The sequence below is a fragment of the Manis pentadactyla genome, chromosome 2 (assembly GCF_030020395.1).
Source record: "Manis pentadactyla isolate mManPen7 chromosome 2, mManPen7.hap1, whole genome shotgun sequence".
In the NCBI taxonomy this organism is placed as follows: Eukaryota; Metazoa; Chordata; class Mammalia; order Pholidota; family Manidae; genus Manis; species Manis pentadactyla.
In genome coordinates this window covers 133,782,725-133,800,396 of record NC_080020.1, presented here as the reverse complement: position 1 = coordinate 133,800,396, position 17,672 = coordinate 133,782,725, and the positions used below count along the sequence as shown (strand labels likewise).

Here is a 17,672-nt window from a genome sequence, read left to right as displayed (position 1 = left end):
CAGCCTCCTGTTTCTGACCCATCACTCCCTGTGTTCACTGTGCTCCATGCAACTTCCCCACATCCAGAACAGGCCAAACCCCAGGGCCTTTGCACTTGCTGTTTGTTCTTCATCTAGGCTCTCCCCAGCCTCCCCATTGCTTTACTGAACTGTCATTCATTAGTGAAGCTTATTAAAGTTGCAGCTATGGGGGCATTTCTGACTCCTCTCCTGTGGTATTTCTCTCTTTCATATTTAAACATACAATATAGTTTACCTACTTATTTATATTTACATGTGACTTGAATGGAAGTTTCAGAGATTAAAAAACAAAAACTGAAAACGATTTGGGGATACTACTGTATTCCAGAATAGTCCTTGGGTCATATTCAACATACAATAAATATTGTTGAGTAAATAAATGAATCAGAATCAAAAGGATATATAATGGTTAAAGTAAATCCAAAAGCCCTGTGCCATTCTCCAGAGGTAACCATTGTCAGTAGCTTAGCATATGCTTCCAAAAGGTGCTGTGCGTAAACATACAGCTCCTTTTATGATACATAGCAATGGCATGCGACACAGACCGCTCTACAGGGTACTTTTTTCCACTTTGTATTTCATGAACATCTCTTTATATCAGTACATACCACCCCATTTAAAAATTCTGGCTCTATTGTTTTTTGTGTGGATAAGACTATGACTTAAGTTTTCTGAAGACAATCAGTTAACCCATGTTGTTACATGCTACAGCAAATATTTTTATCCATATTACTTTATATATACTCGGGTAGTATTTCTGTGGGACAACTCCCTAGAAGATTGCTAAGTCATCAAAAACTTATAGTGTTATGGCCTTCAAATGTACTGATCAGCATTCCTCCCTCATGAGTTTATGAGATTCCTTGTTTCCCATGTTGTCATCAACATTAGTGAATACCTTAAGCGATTGCTGTTAATTTGGAAACCTGTGTGTGTCTTCATTTGCTAGATACGTTGTGCAGGTAGAGGAGTCATGGCTGGAGCTTGATGCCTCTAGGGCAGGAGGCCGGGCTTGACACTGGGCCTCCTGGCCATAGCACATTCTAGTTCCCCATCTTCTTCTCTAGAGTTGAGCAAGGGCAGGTGGGTTTCAGGGCCTCATTCATTCAGTGTGGGTGCTGAGAGCAGCCGCAGCTGCCAGCCAGAATACCGCCTACGCTCACACGCGCATGCCGCCCTGATCAGAATCCACCAGATGGAAAAGATTCTCCTACCCTGCAACCTGAAGCTATTGTATCAGAAGATGTGCTTTACTTCCTCCTAGACCCCGATTGGCTCAACCACTCTGTATTAGTTGGGAAAGCAAATAGAATCTTCAGAAATCGCCTACTGTCTAAACTCTATGTGGCTCCTAAACTGAAATCTGAAGAACAAGTTCACCAAGGGGAACCCACTGAGCAATAGCATGTGGGAGGCACCGCGGCAGGGGCCCTATGGGACAAAGTGTCAGAGGCACGTGCCAGATCAAGAGGGCAGTGGAGCAAGGCAGGGGCTCAAGCGGCCTGGGGCTCAAGAGGCCTGCACCTATCGGCCCCTTGTCATTAACGGCTGCCTGCCTAGAAGGACCCGAGGCACCTCGTCTAAGCTTCATGTACTAGAGCAAAGAGAAGCGGAGGGTCTTTTATGAATATGCCCCTTACATTAGGCAGCGGGAAATCGATCAAAAGTCCTTTCCTAAGTGAAACGTTCAGCTCCTGCAGCTCTAAACTACCACTCAGCCACAAAGGCTTCCGGAGCCAGACTGCGCAGGCGCACTGTCTCCCGACGCGCGCCTGAGGCCCCCCGCCCCGGCCTTGGCCGCAGACGAGTGCGCGTGCGCGGAGCCAGGGACGGGGCCCAGGCGCGTCCCTGTTGCCTGGAAACTGCTGCGCCATAATAGCGGCGGCTTGCTCTACGAGGAACGGTTGGCCCTGGATTTCTGAGGGGCCAAAGAGAGAGGGTGAGAGACCCTGCCTACCACTAGCGCCTCCTCGCGAAGACGGCCTCCTGGCCCGCCCCCACACCAGGGAGCCCGGCCCCGCCCCAGACCCCAGAGCCCTGCTCGGCCCCCGAGGGTGACGGACCCGCTTCCTTCCCGCAGCACACCTTGATTCTTCCCAGCCTGGTGCGCAGAGAGCGATGCCGCTTCCCGAGACCATGTTCTGCGCGCAGCAGATCCACATTCCCCCAGAACTGCCGGACATCCTGAAGCAGTTCACCAAGGCCGCGATCCGCACCCAGCCCGGCGACGTGCTTCAGTGGTCCGCCGGGTAAGCGCCTCGCAGACTCGGCACGTCCCGGGCCCAGGGGTGCCCGTGAATCCTCGTGCCTGGGGCACGGTGTCACGCGCACGACACTGCCTTTAGCACCGGTGATTCTGCACCTAAATATATGTTTAGGATGCGTCATGGTTTATTGACCATGAGGCCAGAAATTACCCCCAAATGCTCACTTCTCTCCAGAGCAATGACAACTCTGTCGTCGGAGAGGGATCTTACTCAGACAAAACTTATAAAGCAATGAATTGGGCAAAAGGTTTCTGCATTATTATAATCAAACGATTACAGCCCCTTTAAAAATTTTGTAACATGTTTACAAGGAGGAATCTTGTGGCTGTGGTCCTTGTCCTCAGGGAATCCTCCCCCGGTTGGGTAGCGGTTGAATTTATTAAAACCGAAAGAACTGAGGTCATGTTGGGGAAATCATCCCAAGGCTGCCCTAAAAGTAAACTCTGTCCAGCTTCGTTCACAACATACGAACCTTCACGGTTACATGCAACAAACATTCTAACCATTTCGGGAACAACCATTCATAATTTTAAAGTTACAAGTCCCTCGACTTTAGAACGATTAAAATAAACCCTTTTGATTTTACAGGAAAGCTCTTTTCCCTTTTTCAGTAAACAGACTTTGTTTACTTCAGTAAACTCAATTTTATGATCACAAGAATTAGTATAGTATAAATTTTAAATGTTTCATTAACTAGCATGTTACATTTTGCCGACCTCTAAACTGTGCATTAGTTTCCTGTGACTGCTATAACAAATAATAACCACAAAACTTGATGGCATACAACAATGGACATTCATACTCTTAACAGTTCTGGAGGCCAGAAGTCCAAAATCAGTTTTGCCAGGCTAAAATCAAGATATATAGGCAGGGACTTGCTCTCTCTGGAGGCTGTAGGGAGAATCCGATCTGTTTCCTGGTCTTTTCCAGCTTCTCGAGATGCATTCCTTGTTTTATTTGGCTCATGGCATCTTCAGGTCTCTGCTCCGGCTGCTAAGGACAATTGTGATTGCATTTTGGACCCATCCAGATAGTCCAGGGTAATTTTCCAAGTCCTTACTCATATCTGCAAAGTCCCTGTTACCGTGCAAAATAAAATCCACAGTTTCCAGAATTAGGACCCGAAGATTTGGGGGGGCCTTACTGATTTTACCACAGGAGGCTACTTGTTAATCCAGTGCTTTGCCTTCTAACAGACACTTCTGTCAATTTCTGAAAGATTCTTTCAAGGTTCTTGCCAAAAAAATTATGAACGCTGGTTTTATTCAAACCTAAATAAAAGATAGGACTCCTAAGAGTTTATTGGTATGCTACAAAATATTCCAAGATTTAATCAGTTTTCTTCTTGGAACATTAAATTATATTTGGTAACAATTTAGAAACAACAATTTTAAGCTTTGCTTTAATTTAAAAGGCTTAATCAGGAACTTTCTGAATGTTCCATGCAACTAATTTCTCTCAAGAACAATTTTGGAGTTAGGAGAAAAAGCAAGCATTACTCATTAAGCATGTATGTGAAATGGGCTCAGGTGTGTCCCAGCTGTCAAGAGAACAAAATCTATTATGGAAGGATGTTCTTCAGGAGAGGGTGAATTAGTCTTTGAAAGGTTTCATAGGCAGAGATTGGGGTTAGAACAAGGTGAGCCTGTTCCAGGGTGAAGAAACAGCCTATGAAAGGGAACAGGGAGGAAAAAAGCTAAAAACAAAGCAGAAAACCAGGATGCATGGAAAGGAGCTCCGCTGTGGAAGACTCACGCAGGTGTTCATTAGCCGCCGTTTCAAATGGGGTTTGCAGGCGACAGAGGTGAGTCAGCCCTGCTTCCCAGCCTGGGTACTTTGCACCAGTCAGTCAGCTCTGTATCTTATGGCGTCATCTGCAGGGGTGCATCACGCAGTGTGACTGAAGCCGGAAGGGCACAAGTACTAAAGGCTACTTTGTTCGCATGTGCCTCCAGGGAACTAGCAGAATAGAACCTAGGTTGGTCTCATGAACTCAGGCTTTCTCAGCCTCCACATGATTGATGCTTTGGAGAGAACAGTTCACTGGGGGTTGTCGAGGGGGAGGCAGGGGTGTGGGGGTGTCTTGGACACTGCAGGATCCTTAGCAGCATCCTCACCTGTGGCTATTAGAGGCCAGTAACACCATCCACCCCCTAGTGTGACAACCAAAAATGTCTTCAGAAATTGCCAGTGCATTCTTGGGGATGGAGCAGGGTTAAAAGTGCCCCTGTTAAGAAACACTGCGTAGAGACTGTTTGAGCTTGACTCCTAAACTCTTAGGAGTCCTATCTTTTATTTAGGTTTGAATAAAACCAGCGTTCATAATTTTTTTGGCAATTGAGCTTGGTTGGATTATGAGGAATTAAGTCAGTAAAATGGTGAAAACCCTAATAGGCACAACATGGCAAAGCCAAGCACCCTCCCTTTAGCTTGGCACTCCTGTCTCAGGCCCATCTTTGTCTAACTCTGTGCTGCCTGCCTTTTGACTTTTCCTAAATATGACTGGAGTTGTTTTAAGAGCATGAAAACAGTCGTATTTGAGAGGTCGAGAGAGAAAAGGGGATGAGATACAAAATTTCTTTTAGCCTATCAAATATATATTTACCTACATCTATTTTTGTTACATATTCAGAGATGTTCCTAGGTACTCACATCTTTTAGATGATCACCTGTGGCCCTGGTGGATGATTTAGTGATCACTTTCCTGGGCATGTGTGGCTCCAGCAGCCAGTCACCTCTGGCACCTGTGCCCAGGTGAGTGAGCTTCACAGAAGTCCCTGCCTGGCACCCTCTGCCTGCCCACCATCCAGAAACTGGTGTGTGCCCACTCCGGACTGGTTGCCCTGAACTGTTTTCCCCAATACAACCTGCAATATTCATGTCTCAGAGAGGAACAATTAAGAGAAACAAGACTGAGAAACAATACCAGGCAGGAAAAGTGAAGGGCGGGTGAGCAGTGGCATCTGACTAGCCAGTGGAGTGGTCTGTTCCCAGCCGAGCAAGCAAATGACTTCCCGGATCCCAGCGCTGGAGAGTTGAAGAGGCAGAGAAGGTTGGAGTCAAGCCCTAGGAGAAGTGGGAAGGCCAACAAAAAGCAGCCAAACCCCAACTGTCAAAGTGGCATGACTGGATTGTCACCTTGCACTTGGGTCACTGTGGGGCCCCAGATCTTCCCCCTCCTTTGACAATATTTCAGGACCACTCACAGCATTGGCTTCATAAGAACAGCCCTGCGTTGTGGAGCACTGTGACAGCTAGAGCACCACACTGAGCCCTTTGTGGGTGTCGAGCTCTGTGCCCCAGGAGCCTAAGGCAGGGACTGTCATTCTCCTGGCTTTGCAAACAGAAACTGGGGAAGTGGGGAGCTGAGTGGAGGAGCCAGGAGTGGACTCTGGGGGCATCCTGGGCAGAGGCTCTTGGCGGCCTCTGGGAAGTCACGTGAGTCGCACTGCCTTTTGTATGTTGATGAACCTTCTGTTGTTCTTAGGTATTTTTCAGCTTTGTCAAGAGGAGATCCCCTTCCTGTAAAGGACAGAGTCGAAATGCCCATGGCCACTCAGAAAACAGACACAGGCCTGACTCAAGGACTCCTTAAAGTTTTGCACAAGCAGGTATAAGAGGGTCTTGTCATCAGTCAGCTTCTTGAGATCAAGCAGGTGTTAATGCGTTACCGAATCCACCCAAAATAAATCCTTTCATGTCCTGTTCTCCCTGCAGAAAACCCTTCATTCAAAGCAGGGATCCTGTATTCTGAGGGCTTCCTTTGAAGAATCCAAAAGAGCCAGTCACTATAAGATTGTAGAAAACTGAACTACAATTTCTTTTAAATAACTAAAATGCTAGATGTTGTTGGACTAGAAAAGTCTGAAAATATGAAATTCCAGAAATAGGGGGGCTGCAAGTCTTTTCCTGAAATATGTGCTTGTAAAAATTGTGCACCTGTAAAGTAGTAATCTGCCACCTTCTTAATCTGAAAGATGGGTTGCCCTTGGGTGATTGGTTTTGGTCCTCCAGGGAGCCTGGGTGTGGTGAGGCCACACCCCGAGAGCCTTGGTGGTCTCCCAACCCACAGTCTGGCTTTTAGAGAAATGAGTGAATGAAAAGTGCGATACCCAGGGAGGCTCGGCATTTTTGCTAAAAATGGCATCAATGGTATAACCTTGACTTTTAAAGTGTTTTGTCCTCATTATGCATTTTGAAATAATGTGCTTCTGTGTAGGCTGCACTGACTTCTGAAAATAGGGTTTTCCTGGGCTCTCTCTCTTAAGGGAAAAACAACCATTGCAAGGGGCAGTTTGGGAGAGGACACCCTAAAACTGCTCGAAGCTTTTTCGCACAGATCATTACTAGTAGACCACAGCAGTTAACCATTTTCATAGGTGGCTTAAAATGATGGAATAAATACATTTATTTTCAGTTTTAGGATTTCTTCCATTTAACTGTTAATGTATACAGGGTTGGATTTTTTTTTTTTAATCGGAAGTATTTCAGGCAACAGAGAAACATTTACCCAAACTGTGTATGCCTGTTGTATTAAGGCACAACGTTATGGGGTGTTCGTTGCACAGGCTTGTTTCTTTTAAGAAGTAAAATGTCACCAGTGGCGTTGTCCCCCTGCCTGGCTGTGCCTCTGCCACCGCACACATGCCCACCCTGCTCCCCCGGGCTAACTGTCTCATGAATTCAGGGCTCATCTTTTCCCTGATTGGGGTTGGGTATTTGGGATATGTGTAAGTATTCACAGGCATTATATTATTTTGCGGGTTTTTTAAACTTAAAAAAAAAACTTAAAAACTTATAAATTATGGTGTATTGTTTTCTGAACAGTATAGTGACAAGCAATATGTGGAATTAGAAGATCTTGAGCAGAAATGGAAAAATCTGTGCCTGCCAATAGAAAATTTCAGAGCTCTCCTACAATTGGATCCTTGTGAAAACAAAATTGAGTGGATAAAATTTTTAGCACTTGGATGTAGCATGCTCGCTGGGGTAAGTACCTATAAATAGCATATTAATACTTCTGTGTAATCAGAGGCCTGGCTTAAAAATAATTTAGGTGTTAGCCAAAGGAAACACCTTCATTACTCCAATAGCTTTGTCTTAGAAAAACAGTTTTTTCAGTTGCCTATTGTATTTTTGGGCTTACAGTTATTTTTAATTTGCTCAAGTTAGGTATTTATATAAAAATGAACAATTTAAACATTGTTAACAGTAGATGAAGTATACAGATACTACTAAAATGTAGTTAGGCTTTAGAGATACTGCCCCAGTGACTTTGTATTATACTGTACATCCTTTGGTAAATGGATAATGCCTGTGGAATGAGACATAAAATAACTTTATATTTCAGTTGAAATAGGATTAGTAACTAACAGTAACTCTGCTGATGTTAAAGCATAGATAGCCCTTGGGGATGAGACACAGATGCCCTTCAGAGTCTGAGGTGAGAAGTAACAGCATTTGTGGACCTGGAGGTGGTGTGGTCGGAGGGGGGAGTGGGGGGCCTCATTTGGAAACCTAGAAGCTCTCTCTCCAGCTCCTATGTTAGAGTCTTCAGTGAGATCCAGGGCTCCTGGGTGTTCGGGGGCGGGGCAGGGAAGAGTTAGCACTTTAAGCATGTGAAGAAAGGGGCTGAGAAGAAAAAAAAACATAAGCAGATTTTTACTCGCCCCTTTAGCCTCTGGCCCCCAGAACGTAACCAGGTAATTCTTAATCTTCGATTCATGGCACACACTCATCGGGGCTCACACATGAGCCACTTCAGTTCAGTTTTAAGTTTTAAGAGCCACTTTATGTAGTAAGTACCCGGGAACTGTGTCCCTATGTGACCCTGAACACCGACAGCCCCTGCCACCACCTGAGATCTCCTTACATGTCCTGTTCACCTGCCTCTCTCTTGCTTCCTGTTGATAACATACAGACTCCCAAGAAATACCTTATTCAATTTTAATTGGTTTTAACTTTATGAAAGGACAGTTATGTTAGTAATCTTCTGGAACTTCTTTTCATCCCCAATTAGATTTCGTGCTTCTTCATCTGTATCATTACAGACTGCTGTGGGTCATTCATCATCTCTGCTGTGTACCACCCACTGTGTGAACATGCGAGCTGCAGTTCACTGGGTCTGCTAATGGCCCCAGTGAGAACTCTGAAACCCCAGTAAAGTCAGGTGTCAGGCTGGTGCTGCGTAATGGGCGATGTGTCTGTCATGTAACTGCCCATGGGCAGTGCTTCCATGTTGGCTCTGGGCTAGCTGCGCCAAGCGCTGGGCCCTGGCCCACCAAGTGGCCTCCCACAGCAGTGTCAGGCTCGAATGTCACCAGGGCAGGACCTCAGTGGGCCGTTATTGGGAAGGACAAAGACATAAGCTACTGGAGAAAATTTTATGTTGCTTTGTTCATCTGCAATTCTGTGAAAGCAAGGCTTTCATAATATAAAGTTAATACCTAATATTTGAATTCAGGCTTATGGTTTGTGCCTCTAAAGTTGGTTGCGAGATTTAGATGTTAACAATGATAAGAAGAATGTTTCATGTCTTGGGATCCATCTTTGCGATTTTTACCCTCCTTAATCTCTAGATTTAAAACTGAACCGCCTGTTTCAGATGCTGGGGTCTCTCCTCCGCACGTAACGGAGACACTAGGTGGAGACATTGTGTCAGGGATCAAGCCTGTGCTTGTAGGTGAGCACAGGCACGGGCTGAAAGCTGCACACCTTTTTCTTTCCTTCCTCTGCTGCTGGCCCTTGCTGTCTCCAGAGCCAGGGGCCCCTCCTGCTGTGGGAAGCCAGTCAGGCAGCATGAGGTTCAAGCGTGCAAGGCCCTCCTTGCCACCCCCAGCCCTGTTGGCTGAGTGCAGACAGCCATCCTCTGGGTCTGTGGGGGTGCCCAGGGAGCGGCCCCTTGCAAACACTTGCCTTGTTGATGCCCCTGTGTGCCTACGGTGGCTGCAGTTGCTTGGAGGTGCACTAAGAACACAAAACTATGACATCCAGGTGACAATTTCGGGGTAGTTTGCCATCTTAGCATTTATTTATCTTAATCCGTAAAAAAAAAGAGCCTTCAAAAATGAGGAAATGAAGTGGAGCAAGATGAGGAGTGATTTATAAAGGATTAGTGTCTTTTCACTTTTTCCACAAAGGGTTTCAGTAAAATTGGAATAGTCACTGTGTCAACACAATAGACTTTCTGTTTCCTTGGCCCAAGGCGTCTTTGCCTCCTGTGGCAGGCACATTCTCTGTGCTCTTAAATTTCTCTTCAAAATCATGCTTGTCAGATGAAGCGAGTTCAATGTCTCCACAGACTGGAGTTTAACCTCTGCTTAAATTTCTGAGTCATATGTATCATTCCTTCATTCCTTCATTCATTCACAAATGTTTGCAGAGCACTCTGCCAGGCCCTGTTCTACATGCGGAAGATTCCAGAATGAACGAGATAGGCAAGCACCCCTTGTCCTTGGAGCTGATATTCTTTACACCCTTGCAGCACGGGGCACTGCTCTAGTGACTGTATGAAAGCTACGGGGGTGAAAGGGCACCATGGGCTGCCCTAGGCAGGTGCATGTGGGTGCTAAGAACCCCTGTCCTCTTTTCCAGGCCGCTGTGTGCTCGCCTGGCAGAGTAGCACATTGTATGTTGGGACCTTCATCTTTACATTTCTGCAGCACCTTCAGTGATCCTAAGCAGCACAATGGTGGATCAGAATTTTTCCTTTTGCTTTTTAAGCATGAAGATCTTCTTTATAACAAATAATCTGTCAACCAAGTCCCTTATCCCTACATAGAGTGACTGAGAAAGTCCATAATGACAAACCAGTAACCCAGCTCTAGTTAGGCTATGGAAAGCACTGACCTTTATCATCATGGGTGTGTCTCTCCCGTGCCATTTACAGTGGCAAACGTATGTGTATGTCATGCTTTTCCCTGGGAACACAGAGCGTGTGACTGGGCATCACCTCTAGGGTTCTTGCCACAGACAGGGACTTGTATCTCTATATTCCTTACCCCTTGGGGAGGGCCTGGTTCTCCAAATTGCAGGGCGGTGAGCTGTGCCGAGACACAGATCCTAGTGACTCAGATTGGAAGTGGTCAGGTGGGGTTCAAATGTAGACCATGTGCTCCAGAGTGGCCATTACCGATGCATGGACATGGGGACACAGGGACAGAAGGACGACTTTGCAGCCAAGGATGTGCACCGTCCACAGGCTGAGACCGCTCTATGAAGTCCTGAGGTGTCCTGTCTCAGCAGCAGCTCCAAGGGTTATTTATCATCGATACCCTTTGCTATCCATTATGACCCACACCCTGAAAAGCTTTCAAGGCAGCCCCCTAACACACTCGCTTGGGAGTTCTTAGAGCACCATCCACACCCAGCCATGCTTCCACCTGTGGGTTTGGTGTCTCTGGCCCTTCCCGGTATCCTGGTGGCCCAAGGTGGCGACACCTGTCCCAGTAGTGCAGGTGGTACCCTGGCTTTCTCCCCACAGCTTTCCATTCAAGTTTCTGCAGCCAGGCCTCTGAAGCCCATTCTAAGACTGAGAAGATTCTTTTCCCCTGAGGCCAGGAAAAGATACAGTCAGTGGCCTGGAGCCTCAGCTGCACATTTAGTGAAGGCCTAGGAGGCAGGGCTGCTCTGGGGCCCCTGGGCTTGTGGTCCCACCTGTTACCTGCTGCTGTGCGGCTCCCTCTGCGGGGAAGGCAGGAGGGGCGGCCCCACCCTTGGCCCCATCGGCCCAGCCTCTCTGCTCTGCTCACTGGGGTCCACCACCAGCAGATGCTGGGCGTGGCGGCCCCTCCGCCCCCTCCCAGTCAGTGACAGGGGCAGGCTGGCCTGAATGGACTGGCTTCTCCCTAGGATGGGTCTCTTCTACCCTCACCTGCTATAAATTACAGAACCCTGCTTCTAGGTTAGAAAACCTGCAAGGACAAGAAAGTTAAATGGAAGGATTTTTGACTTTTAAAAAATGAAATTTGGGGTTGGTACTGCTTGCTGTTGAGTCAGTTCCCTTCCTGTGCAAAGCCAGGCCCAGCTCGGGCGAGCCCCACCCCTCTTATTCTATTTAAAGGGATCAGTCAAGATACTGTTCACACCGTTATTTCCCTTGGCGGTGTGGGGTGGCTCTGTGTGTCGTCTGGACAGCAGCTAACTTCTGAAACAAATCCTACAGAAGTGGCCCACCAAAGATGCCCAGAGAGAGTACAGATGCCATTGTGCCTGTGCTCTTCACACGTGAACACTGGCCTGGAATGAAGCACGGCCTGCCAGCCTCCCCACCCCGTCAGGCCTGCTGTTGGGGAGAATAAACCACTGGGCAGCAGGCAAGGAGGCGGGGGTCTGTGGCTAGGGAGCAAGTAGCCTTCCTACCGGCAGCCCTTTGGATCTGAGAATTCTGTTTATAAGGAACAAACTCGGTACAAGGCCAAGCGAGTTGTTTCATGAATTCTTTTGGATATAAAAATTGCTGCAGATCTTATTGTCAGAAACGTTAACCCTGGTAACTGGTAATGATGATCCCTGTGCCTCTGCAGAAGGCAGGGATGCTAGAATGCTTTGAAGTGTTTGTCTTTAAATGCCTCTTCCTCTGTGGCTTGAGCACCTGGGCGGGCAGCCCTCACGTGCCTGCCCCCACCCCACCCGGCCTCTCCCCCCCGCCAAGGCTCCATGCTGCCACACCTGCCTGGACTTCCTTCAGTTCCTGTCAGATGTAAAAGCACAGTCTTAACATGACAATATGTCTTGGCAGAGTTTCAAGCAGGGGACAGTAAAACATAGCTTTACTTTGGCTGTGTCCTCTCAAGGACGGTTTTAGAGGATGTAGAGGACGATTTGTATGGTGGCAGTGCTCGGGCACAGGGAGTGGGGCACTTTTCCTCATCAGCACTGTTGTGACCCCAGGGCTGGACTAACTCAGAACTTGCTGTCCACCCCTCATCCAAGGTGGCCAGTGCCATCAGGCCTCTGGGCAGTGTGGGGAGTAGCTTCCAGATGTGCCAAGTCCTAGCAGCCGGTGGCAGGGGGACACTCTGGCAGGCCTCCAGGACCCAGCCTGACACCTGGAATCCTGAGCATCTTTGCCCATCACTCACTCCTGGGCCAGCCCCACGGCTGCTGGCAGCAGCGAATGTGGTTAGGAGGCCCACTGCCTGTGTTCTAGCCCTGGCTGGCTCATCTCAGACAGGTTACTTAGCCTCTCTGGGTCATTCATGGTTACTGGGAGGAGTGAAGGAGATGCCAGGTGGCGCTCTCAGATGGTGCCCAGCATGTGACAGGTGCTGCCGTGTTAGTGACGTTCTGTGTGAGAGCCTTATGTCGGGCCTTTCCCTCCCCCTGATGGAATCAGGGTGATGTTTCTCTATCACCGTGATAACCTGGCTGAGCTTTGAAGAAGCGCTGCCTTGTGAGAGGACCTACAGAGAGGGCCCCACATGGAGGACCTGCAGGCGGCGAGAAGCTAGGCCCCCAGTCTTACAGCAACAAGGACACAAATTCTCCCAGCAACCTTGGTGCGGGTGGCAGTGGGCCATCTCTGGGGGACTAGACTGGCCCAAACCTTGCTTGGAGGCTTACAGAGCACCCCACTGAGCAGTGCCCAGACTGCTGACCCACAGAAGCTTTGAGATAAAAATGTGGCTCCAGGGACTCTCTTGTCTCCTCCTGGCCTGAGCCAGGAGCTCTGTCCTCTCATTGTGTCTCTAAATAAAAGCCTCTCCCTGGCTCTCCTGCCTTGAGTGTTTGCTAAGCTCATTCTTCGACTCCGCAAACAAGAACCCTGGCATCAACAGTGTGCAGAGGAAAGAAAATAACAAAGATTTGAGAAGAAATCAGTGAGAATAGAAGACAGGAAAATACTAAAAAAAATTAATGAGATCAAAAACTAGTTATTTGAGATCAACAAAAATAGACAAACCCCTAGATAAACTGATGAAGAATTAAATGAAGAAGACACAATTTATCAAAATTGGGAATAAAATATTATCACTACAGATTCTACAGATATTAAAAGTACAATAAAGGAGTATTATGGACAACCTTATGCCAATAATTAAGCAACTTTAATGACATAGACAAATTTTGTGAGAGCACAGACTACACTTACGTATGAAGAACTAGACAACCTGAATAAGTTTTATTTATTTATCTTTATTAAGGAAATTGAATTTGCAGTTAAGAACTTTCCTATTAAGAAAACTCCAGATAGAAATGGCTTCACTGGTGAATTCTATGAAGCATATTGTATGAGGCATTTATGGAAAAAATGCCAGTTCCACATAAGCTTCTCCAGAAAACTGAAGAGAAGCGGATGTTTCCCAATTCAATTTATGAAACCAACACTGCCTATATGTCAAAATCAAAGACATTTCTTGGAAAGAAAATGACAGATTAATATCCCATATGAACATAGATGCAAAAAATATAAACGAAATTTTAGCAATTATAACTTAATAATGTATAAATAGGATAATACCTTATGACCAAATGGAGTTTATCCAAGGACTGGAAAATTGGTTTGACATTTCAAAATTCAATGTAATTCACCATAATGAAAAATTAAAAGGTAAAAATCCATATATAAAATGTGGTATATACATATAATGGAATATTTATCTGCTATAAGAAGGCATGAAGTACTGATTCATGCTACAACATGAATGATTCTTGAAAGCATGCTAAGTAAAAGAAGTCACAGAACACCACATATTGATGACTACATTAATGTGGCATGTCCAGAATAGCAGAGACAGAAAGCAGATTTGTTGTTTTCTTGGGTCTGGGAGAGGTGACACAGTATGGGGGTGATGACTCAAGTGCATGAGTTTTCTTTCTGAGGTGATGAAAATGTTCCACAGTTGACTATGGTGATGGGCTGCACACATCTGTAAATACACTGTGCATCCAGGGCACACAGGGCTGCTGCCTAGTCCCACCCTCCTCAGGTGGCATGGCAGTGGCTCGGTCCCTAGGTATGCTATGGGGCCACAGGGCTAGAGGGTTCTTTGTTAGCTTGGGAGGTCAGTCTTTAAGGGAGACTAATGCTCCCTCTTGTCCCTAAGAGTCATTCCATTTTCATCTAAATATCTTGATCAAACTTTTCCTTTTTATTGCTTCCTTTATGGCAAATATAAATTCACTGTTTCTTAACTTAGATCGAAAACATACTTTTTGGAGAATTTCTGTAAAATACAGAATTTTCTGTAAATTTGGTATTTGTAAGTGTTACTCTGCTAGTGTCTTTGCTTTCATTTTAGCAAGTCCAAGTAGTAACTGTTTCCCCACCTGGTTTGTGGTGTTGCAGTCACTGAACACTGCGATGAAGCATCTGTGCGAGATCCTCACTGCTGACCCGGAGGGCGGGCCTGCGCGCATCCCCTTTGAGACTTTTGCCTACGTGTACCGCTACTTGTCTAAACTGGACACGGATAGCTCTGCAGCGGAAACTGAATCCTACCTTGCCAATTTAAAGGGCAATGTGTAAGTATGAGTGCTCCCTGGAGCTCAGGTGCAGTTATTGGAAAGCTGGCTTTTCTCTTTGCTCAGATGGCTCTGTCGCCATGCATCCTGCCATCGTGGGAAGGGAAGCACACACCCTGTGCTCAGTGTCTGGGAGCAGGGCGGGGAGAAGCCAGACGGTGGGAGGCAGCTTTGTCCTCTGACTCAGGGCAGCACAGGCTTAAAGTTTGGTTCTCTTCAGACTTCAGAGGGAGAACATCTATCCTGTCTTTCAGAAGTTTATCCAGGATTTTTCCTGATTCTTTAGTGCAGTATGTCAAATGGTTTAAAATCATAGCATGCAAAAAAGCGAGAAGTCATTTCTCAGCAATGACCAGGAAACAGGCACTCCAGGTGGCAGGAGTGACCCCTTCGTGTCCTGAACGTTTATGGGTCACCCACTCTATGCCCATCTGTGCTGCCTGTGGGGGACGCAGGACAAGCAGCCCTATGGTGGGCTGGCCCTGGCCACAGAGGAGGGAGCGGCAGCCCAGGCCCCAGCAGAGGCTCCTGGGAGGGTGGTGAAGTGCTGCTTGGCCTACTTTAAACAAAGACCCATGTGCCTGAAGTGCAGTGAGCTGGTACACACATCAAGGGTGGTGACACTCTGAAGTGCTCGGCAGAGAGGCGACCCTCGAACTGGGCAGCGACCAGGACCTGTGGGCCTGCCTCAGCCGACTTCTGGCCCCTGCACTTGCTCTCGGGGAGTGCCCTGCCTCCTTTGCATGGCCGTCCGACATTCCCTGCTCACAGAGGCCTCCCTGGAGGGCCCTTCCCATGAAGCAGCTTCCCCTGGCCAGTTCTGTCCCTGGGGAAGTCCTCTTACATGTTGTTCATGGGGCTTAGCAGCCTGGGTCTGGTGTCTGCAGGCTGATGCTGCTCAGGGGATGGGCCCGTGGATGGGGCCCTGGCCTGCTGCACCACAGGTCGTGGAGGTGCAAAGGCCCCTAGGAGTTGGGGTTATGTCCGGTGGCAGTGGGGAGCCACTGGGGATCTTACAGAGGGAACATGGTGGTGGTCTGGGTTAGAAGACCCCTTGAGCCGCAGATTAGGAGGTTTCTGCAAAGAAAAGGTCGAGACCGCTGATGAAGAAGGGGGCTGCCCCAGCGCCATCCAAATTTGGGTACCTGAGTGGTGCAAGAGTAAGGCAGAGACTGCAGGGCTGCCCCTAAGGAGCGAGTGGCAGGGCCCGGGGAGCGCAGAACTGCGGGGTGTGGGCCTGGGACTTCCCAGGCCAGGATCCTGCAAGCGCAGGTCAGCTGGAGTCCTGAGGTCTGGGTGCCGGCGCCCCAGGGTGAGGGGAGCCCTGTGGGCGCCGGAGCGCCAGCCTCCGAGGCGGTGAGCGGGGAGGGACAGCACCGGAAGAGCGAAGGTGGGAAAGGGTGCATTTTCCTCCACCTCCGGGTGAACTTCCCAGCGGGCCGCCCACTCCGGGCGGCCTTGGCCTGGTGTCAGCGCCACCTCCAGGAGGCGCACTCCCCCGCCGAGCTCCAGGGTCCCCTGGTGGGCATCCTCACCCCGGAGAGCAGGTGCGCAGGACTAGCATTCTCCAAGCCCTACTCCATCTCCAAACGGCCCCAACAGCAGACTGCTCAGCAAATGTAATTCCCCTGGGCCTGTAAGTGCCATTTAGAGCCACTAACTTGTGTTCTTTCCTTTTAAAATATGAACCCTCAAGACAGTTTTCGTTATCCCCACTGACATTGAAAGTGAATGTTGTTATAGTTTAGTATTTTTACATCTACTGATGTTGACAATAAAAACAATGTTTGCCATCTTTTAAGAAATAAAAATATCTGTAGATAAAGAGAAAAAGAAAAAAAGATATACCATCTCCAGTGCCAAAGTTTCAGAGACCTAAGACAATTCCTTGAGTTTTACTGGACCTGCTGTTTAAACAGAAGGCTACTTTTGTTATACTGGTAACTAAAATTTGAGCTGTCAATAAAGAAAAATCTATAAATACAGTACAGATTTTTTTCACCTAAAAACAGATGCCCATTTTTGTACAAGAAAATAGAATGCTTTTTTTTAGAGGTAAGAATTGCTGATTAGGCACCAGAAATAGTTTTTTAGGTGAAACTTTTAAATTAGATTGCATTTCATAAAGATTTTGTGTGCTGTGAGAAATTACTAATAAGCGTTTATTTTCAATTTAGAGAATCTAGCAAGAATGGCATGATAGGCCTTTCAGATTTCTTCGTTCTAAAGGGGAAATTTCAGAAAACCTATGAAAAGAAGACTGAGAAAACAGAAGCCAGTAACACAGAGAGGAACACATTCGAATGTTAAAATAGTGCTTTTTAGAATCGCAGCACCAAATACAACTTGTCATTAACCACATATGTGCAGTGTGAGTTTTTCTTGTAAGGGAAATTTAGTGTGACCCCTATGTCATGGGGGCCTACTCAATGATGCTTTTCACCATGTTCCTATAAGAAACTTGAATAAAAACATTCATAGAAGTAAAATGATCCGTTTGAGTAAAATGATCTATTTGGATGTCACTTAGTCCGAGGTGGGGTTGGGGGAGGGGAAGGGTGCAGTTAAAAACTGGCCATTCTCTTCCTTCCTTACCAACTCCTGATGGTGGGAGTGCAGAGGCTCTGCTCCTGGGCAGCCACACCTAGGACGCCCTAGGAAGCGTGCCTTCTGCTGAAGCTCATCTCCTCTGTGGAGGGTGGGCTTGGCCGCTTGCGCGAGCTGGAGGAGCCCCTGTGGCTGGGAAACAAATGGGGTGCACAATTTGGACCAGCCCTTGGTCCACTAAACAGAAATAAGCATCCAAGATCCTTTATTTGCTTCCTTTATATAAAGTCTTCAAAATGACAATGCCAGTTAATACATCTTAGATTGCTTTTCTGAGACCTTAGAAATGGTTTGGCTTGTGACTTCCCTGCA

At 47.3% G+C, this 17,672-nt stretch overlaps 1 protein-coding gene across 4 annotated transcripts; it reads left to right on the top strand.

Annotated features, from left to right (window-relative positions):
* Positions 1–1,837: 1,837 nt before the first annotated feature.
* On the top strand, positions 1,838–17,211 carry ROPN1L (rhophilin associated tail protein 1 like). Of its 4 annotated transcripts, none has more exons than XM_036896731.2 (6): positions 1,838–1,960; positions 2,122–2,270; positions 5,776–5,899; positions 7,116–7,277; positions 14,578–14,753; positions 16,931–17,210. In XM_036896731.2, the coding sequence occupies exons 2-6, from the start codon at positions 2,140–2,142 to the stop codon at positions 17,061–17,063; spliced, it is 726 nt and encodes a 241-aa protein (XP_036752626.1). In that variant the 5' UTR covers positions 1,838–1,960; positions 2,122–2,139; the 3' UTR covers positions 17,064–17,210. The 4 variants fall into 4 exon arrangements, with proteins under 4 accessions (XP_036752626.1, XP_036752629.1, XP_036752628.1 ...); XM_036896734.2 differs by having other exon boundaries at positions 1,844–1,960; positions 2,102–2,270; positions 16,931–17,211; XM_036896733.2 differs by lacking the exon at positions 1,838–1,960 and having other exon boundaries at positions 1,974–2,270; positions 16,931–17,211.
* The last annotated feature ends 461 nt before the right edge of the window (positions 17,212–17,672 follow it).

What these genes read in the sequence shown, in the direction of transcription:
- ROPN1L (XM_036896734.2), top strand. Translation starts at nt 2,140, where the DNA reads ATGCCGCTTCCCGAGACCATGTTCTGCGCGCAGCAGATCCACATTCCC. An exon ending in TTAAAGTTTTGCACAAGCAG is followed by an intron (nt 5,900 to 7,115) that starts GTATAAGAGGGT and finishes TTTTCTGAACAG; the next exon opens with TATAGTGACAAGCAATATGT. An exon ending in GCCAATTTAAAGGGCAATGT is followed by an intron (nt 14,754 to 16,930) that starts GTAAGTATGAGT and finishes TTTTCAATTTAG; the next exon opens with AGAATCTAGCAAGAATGGCA.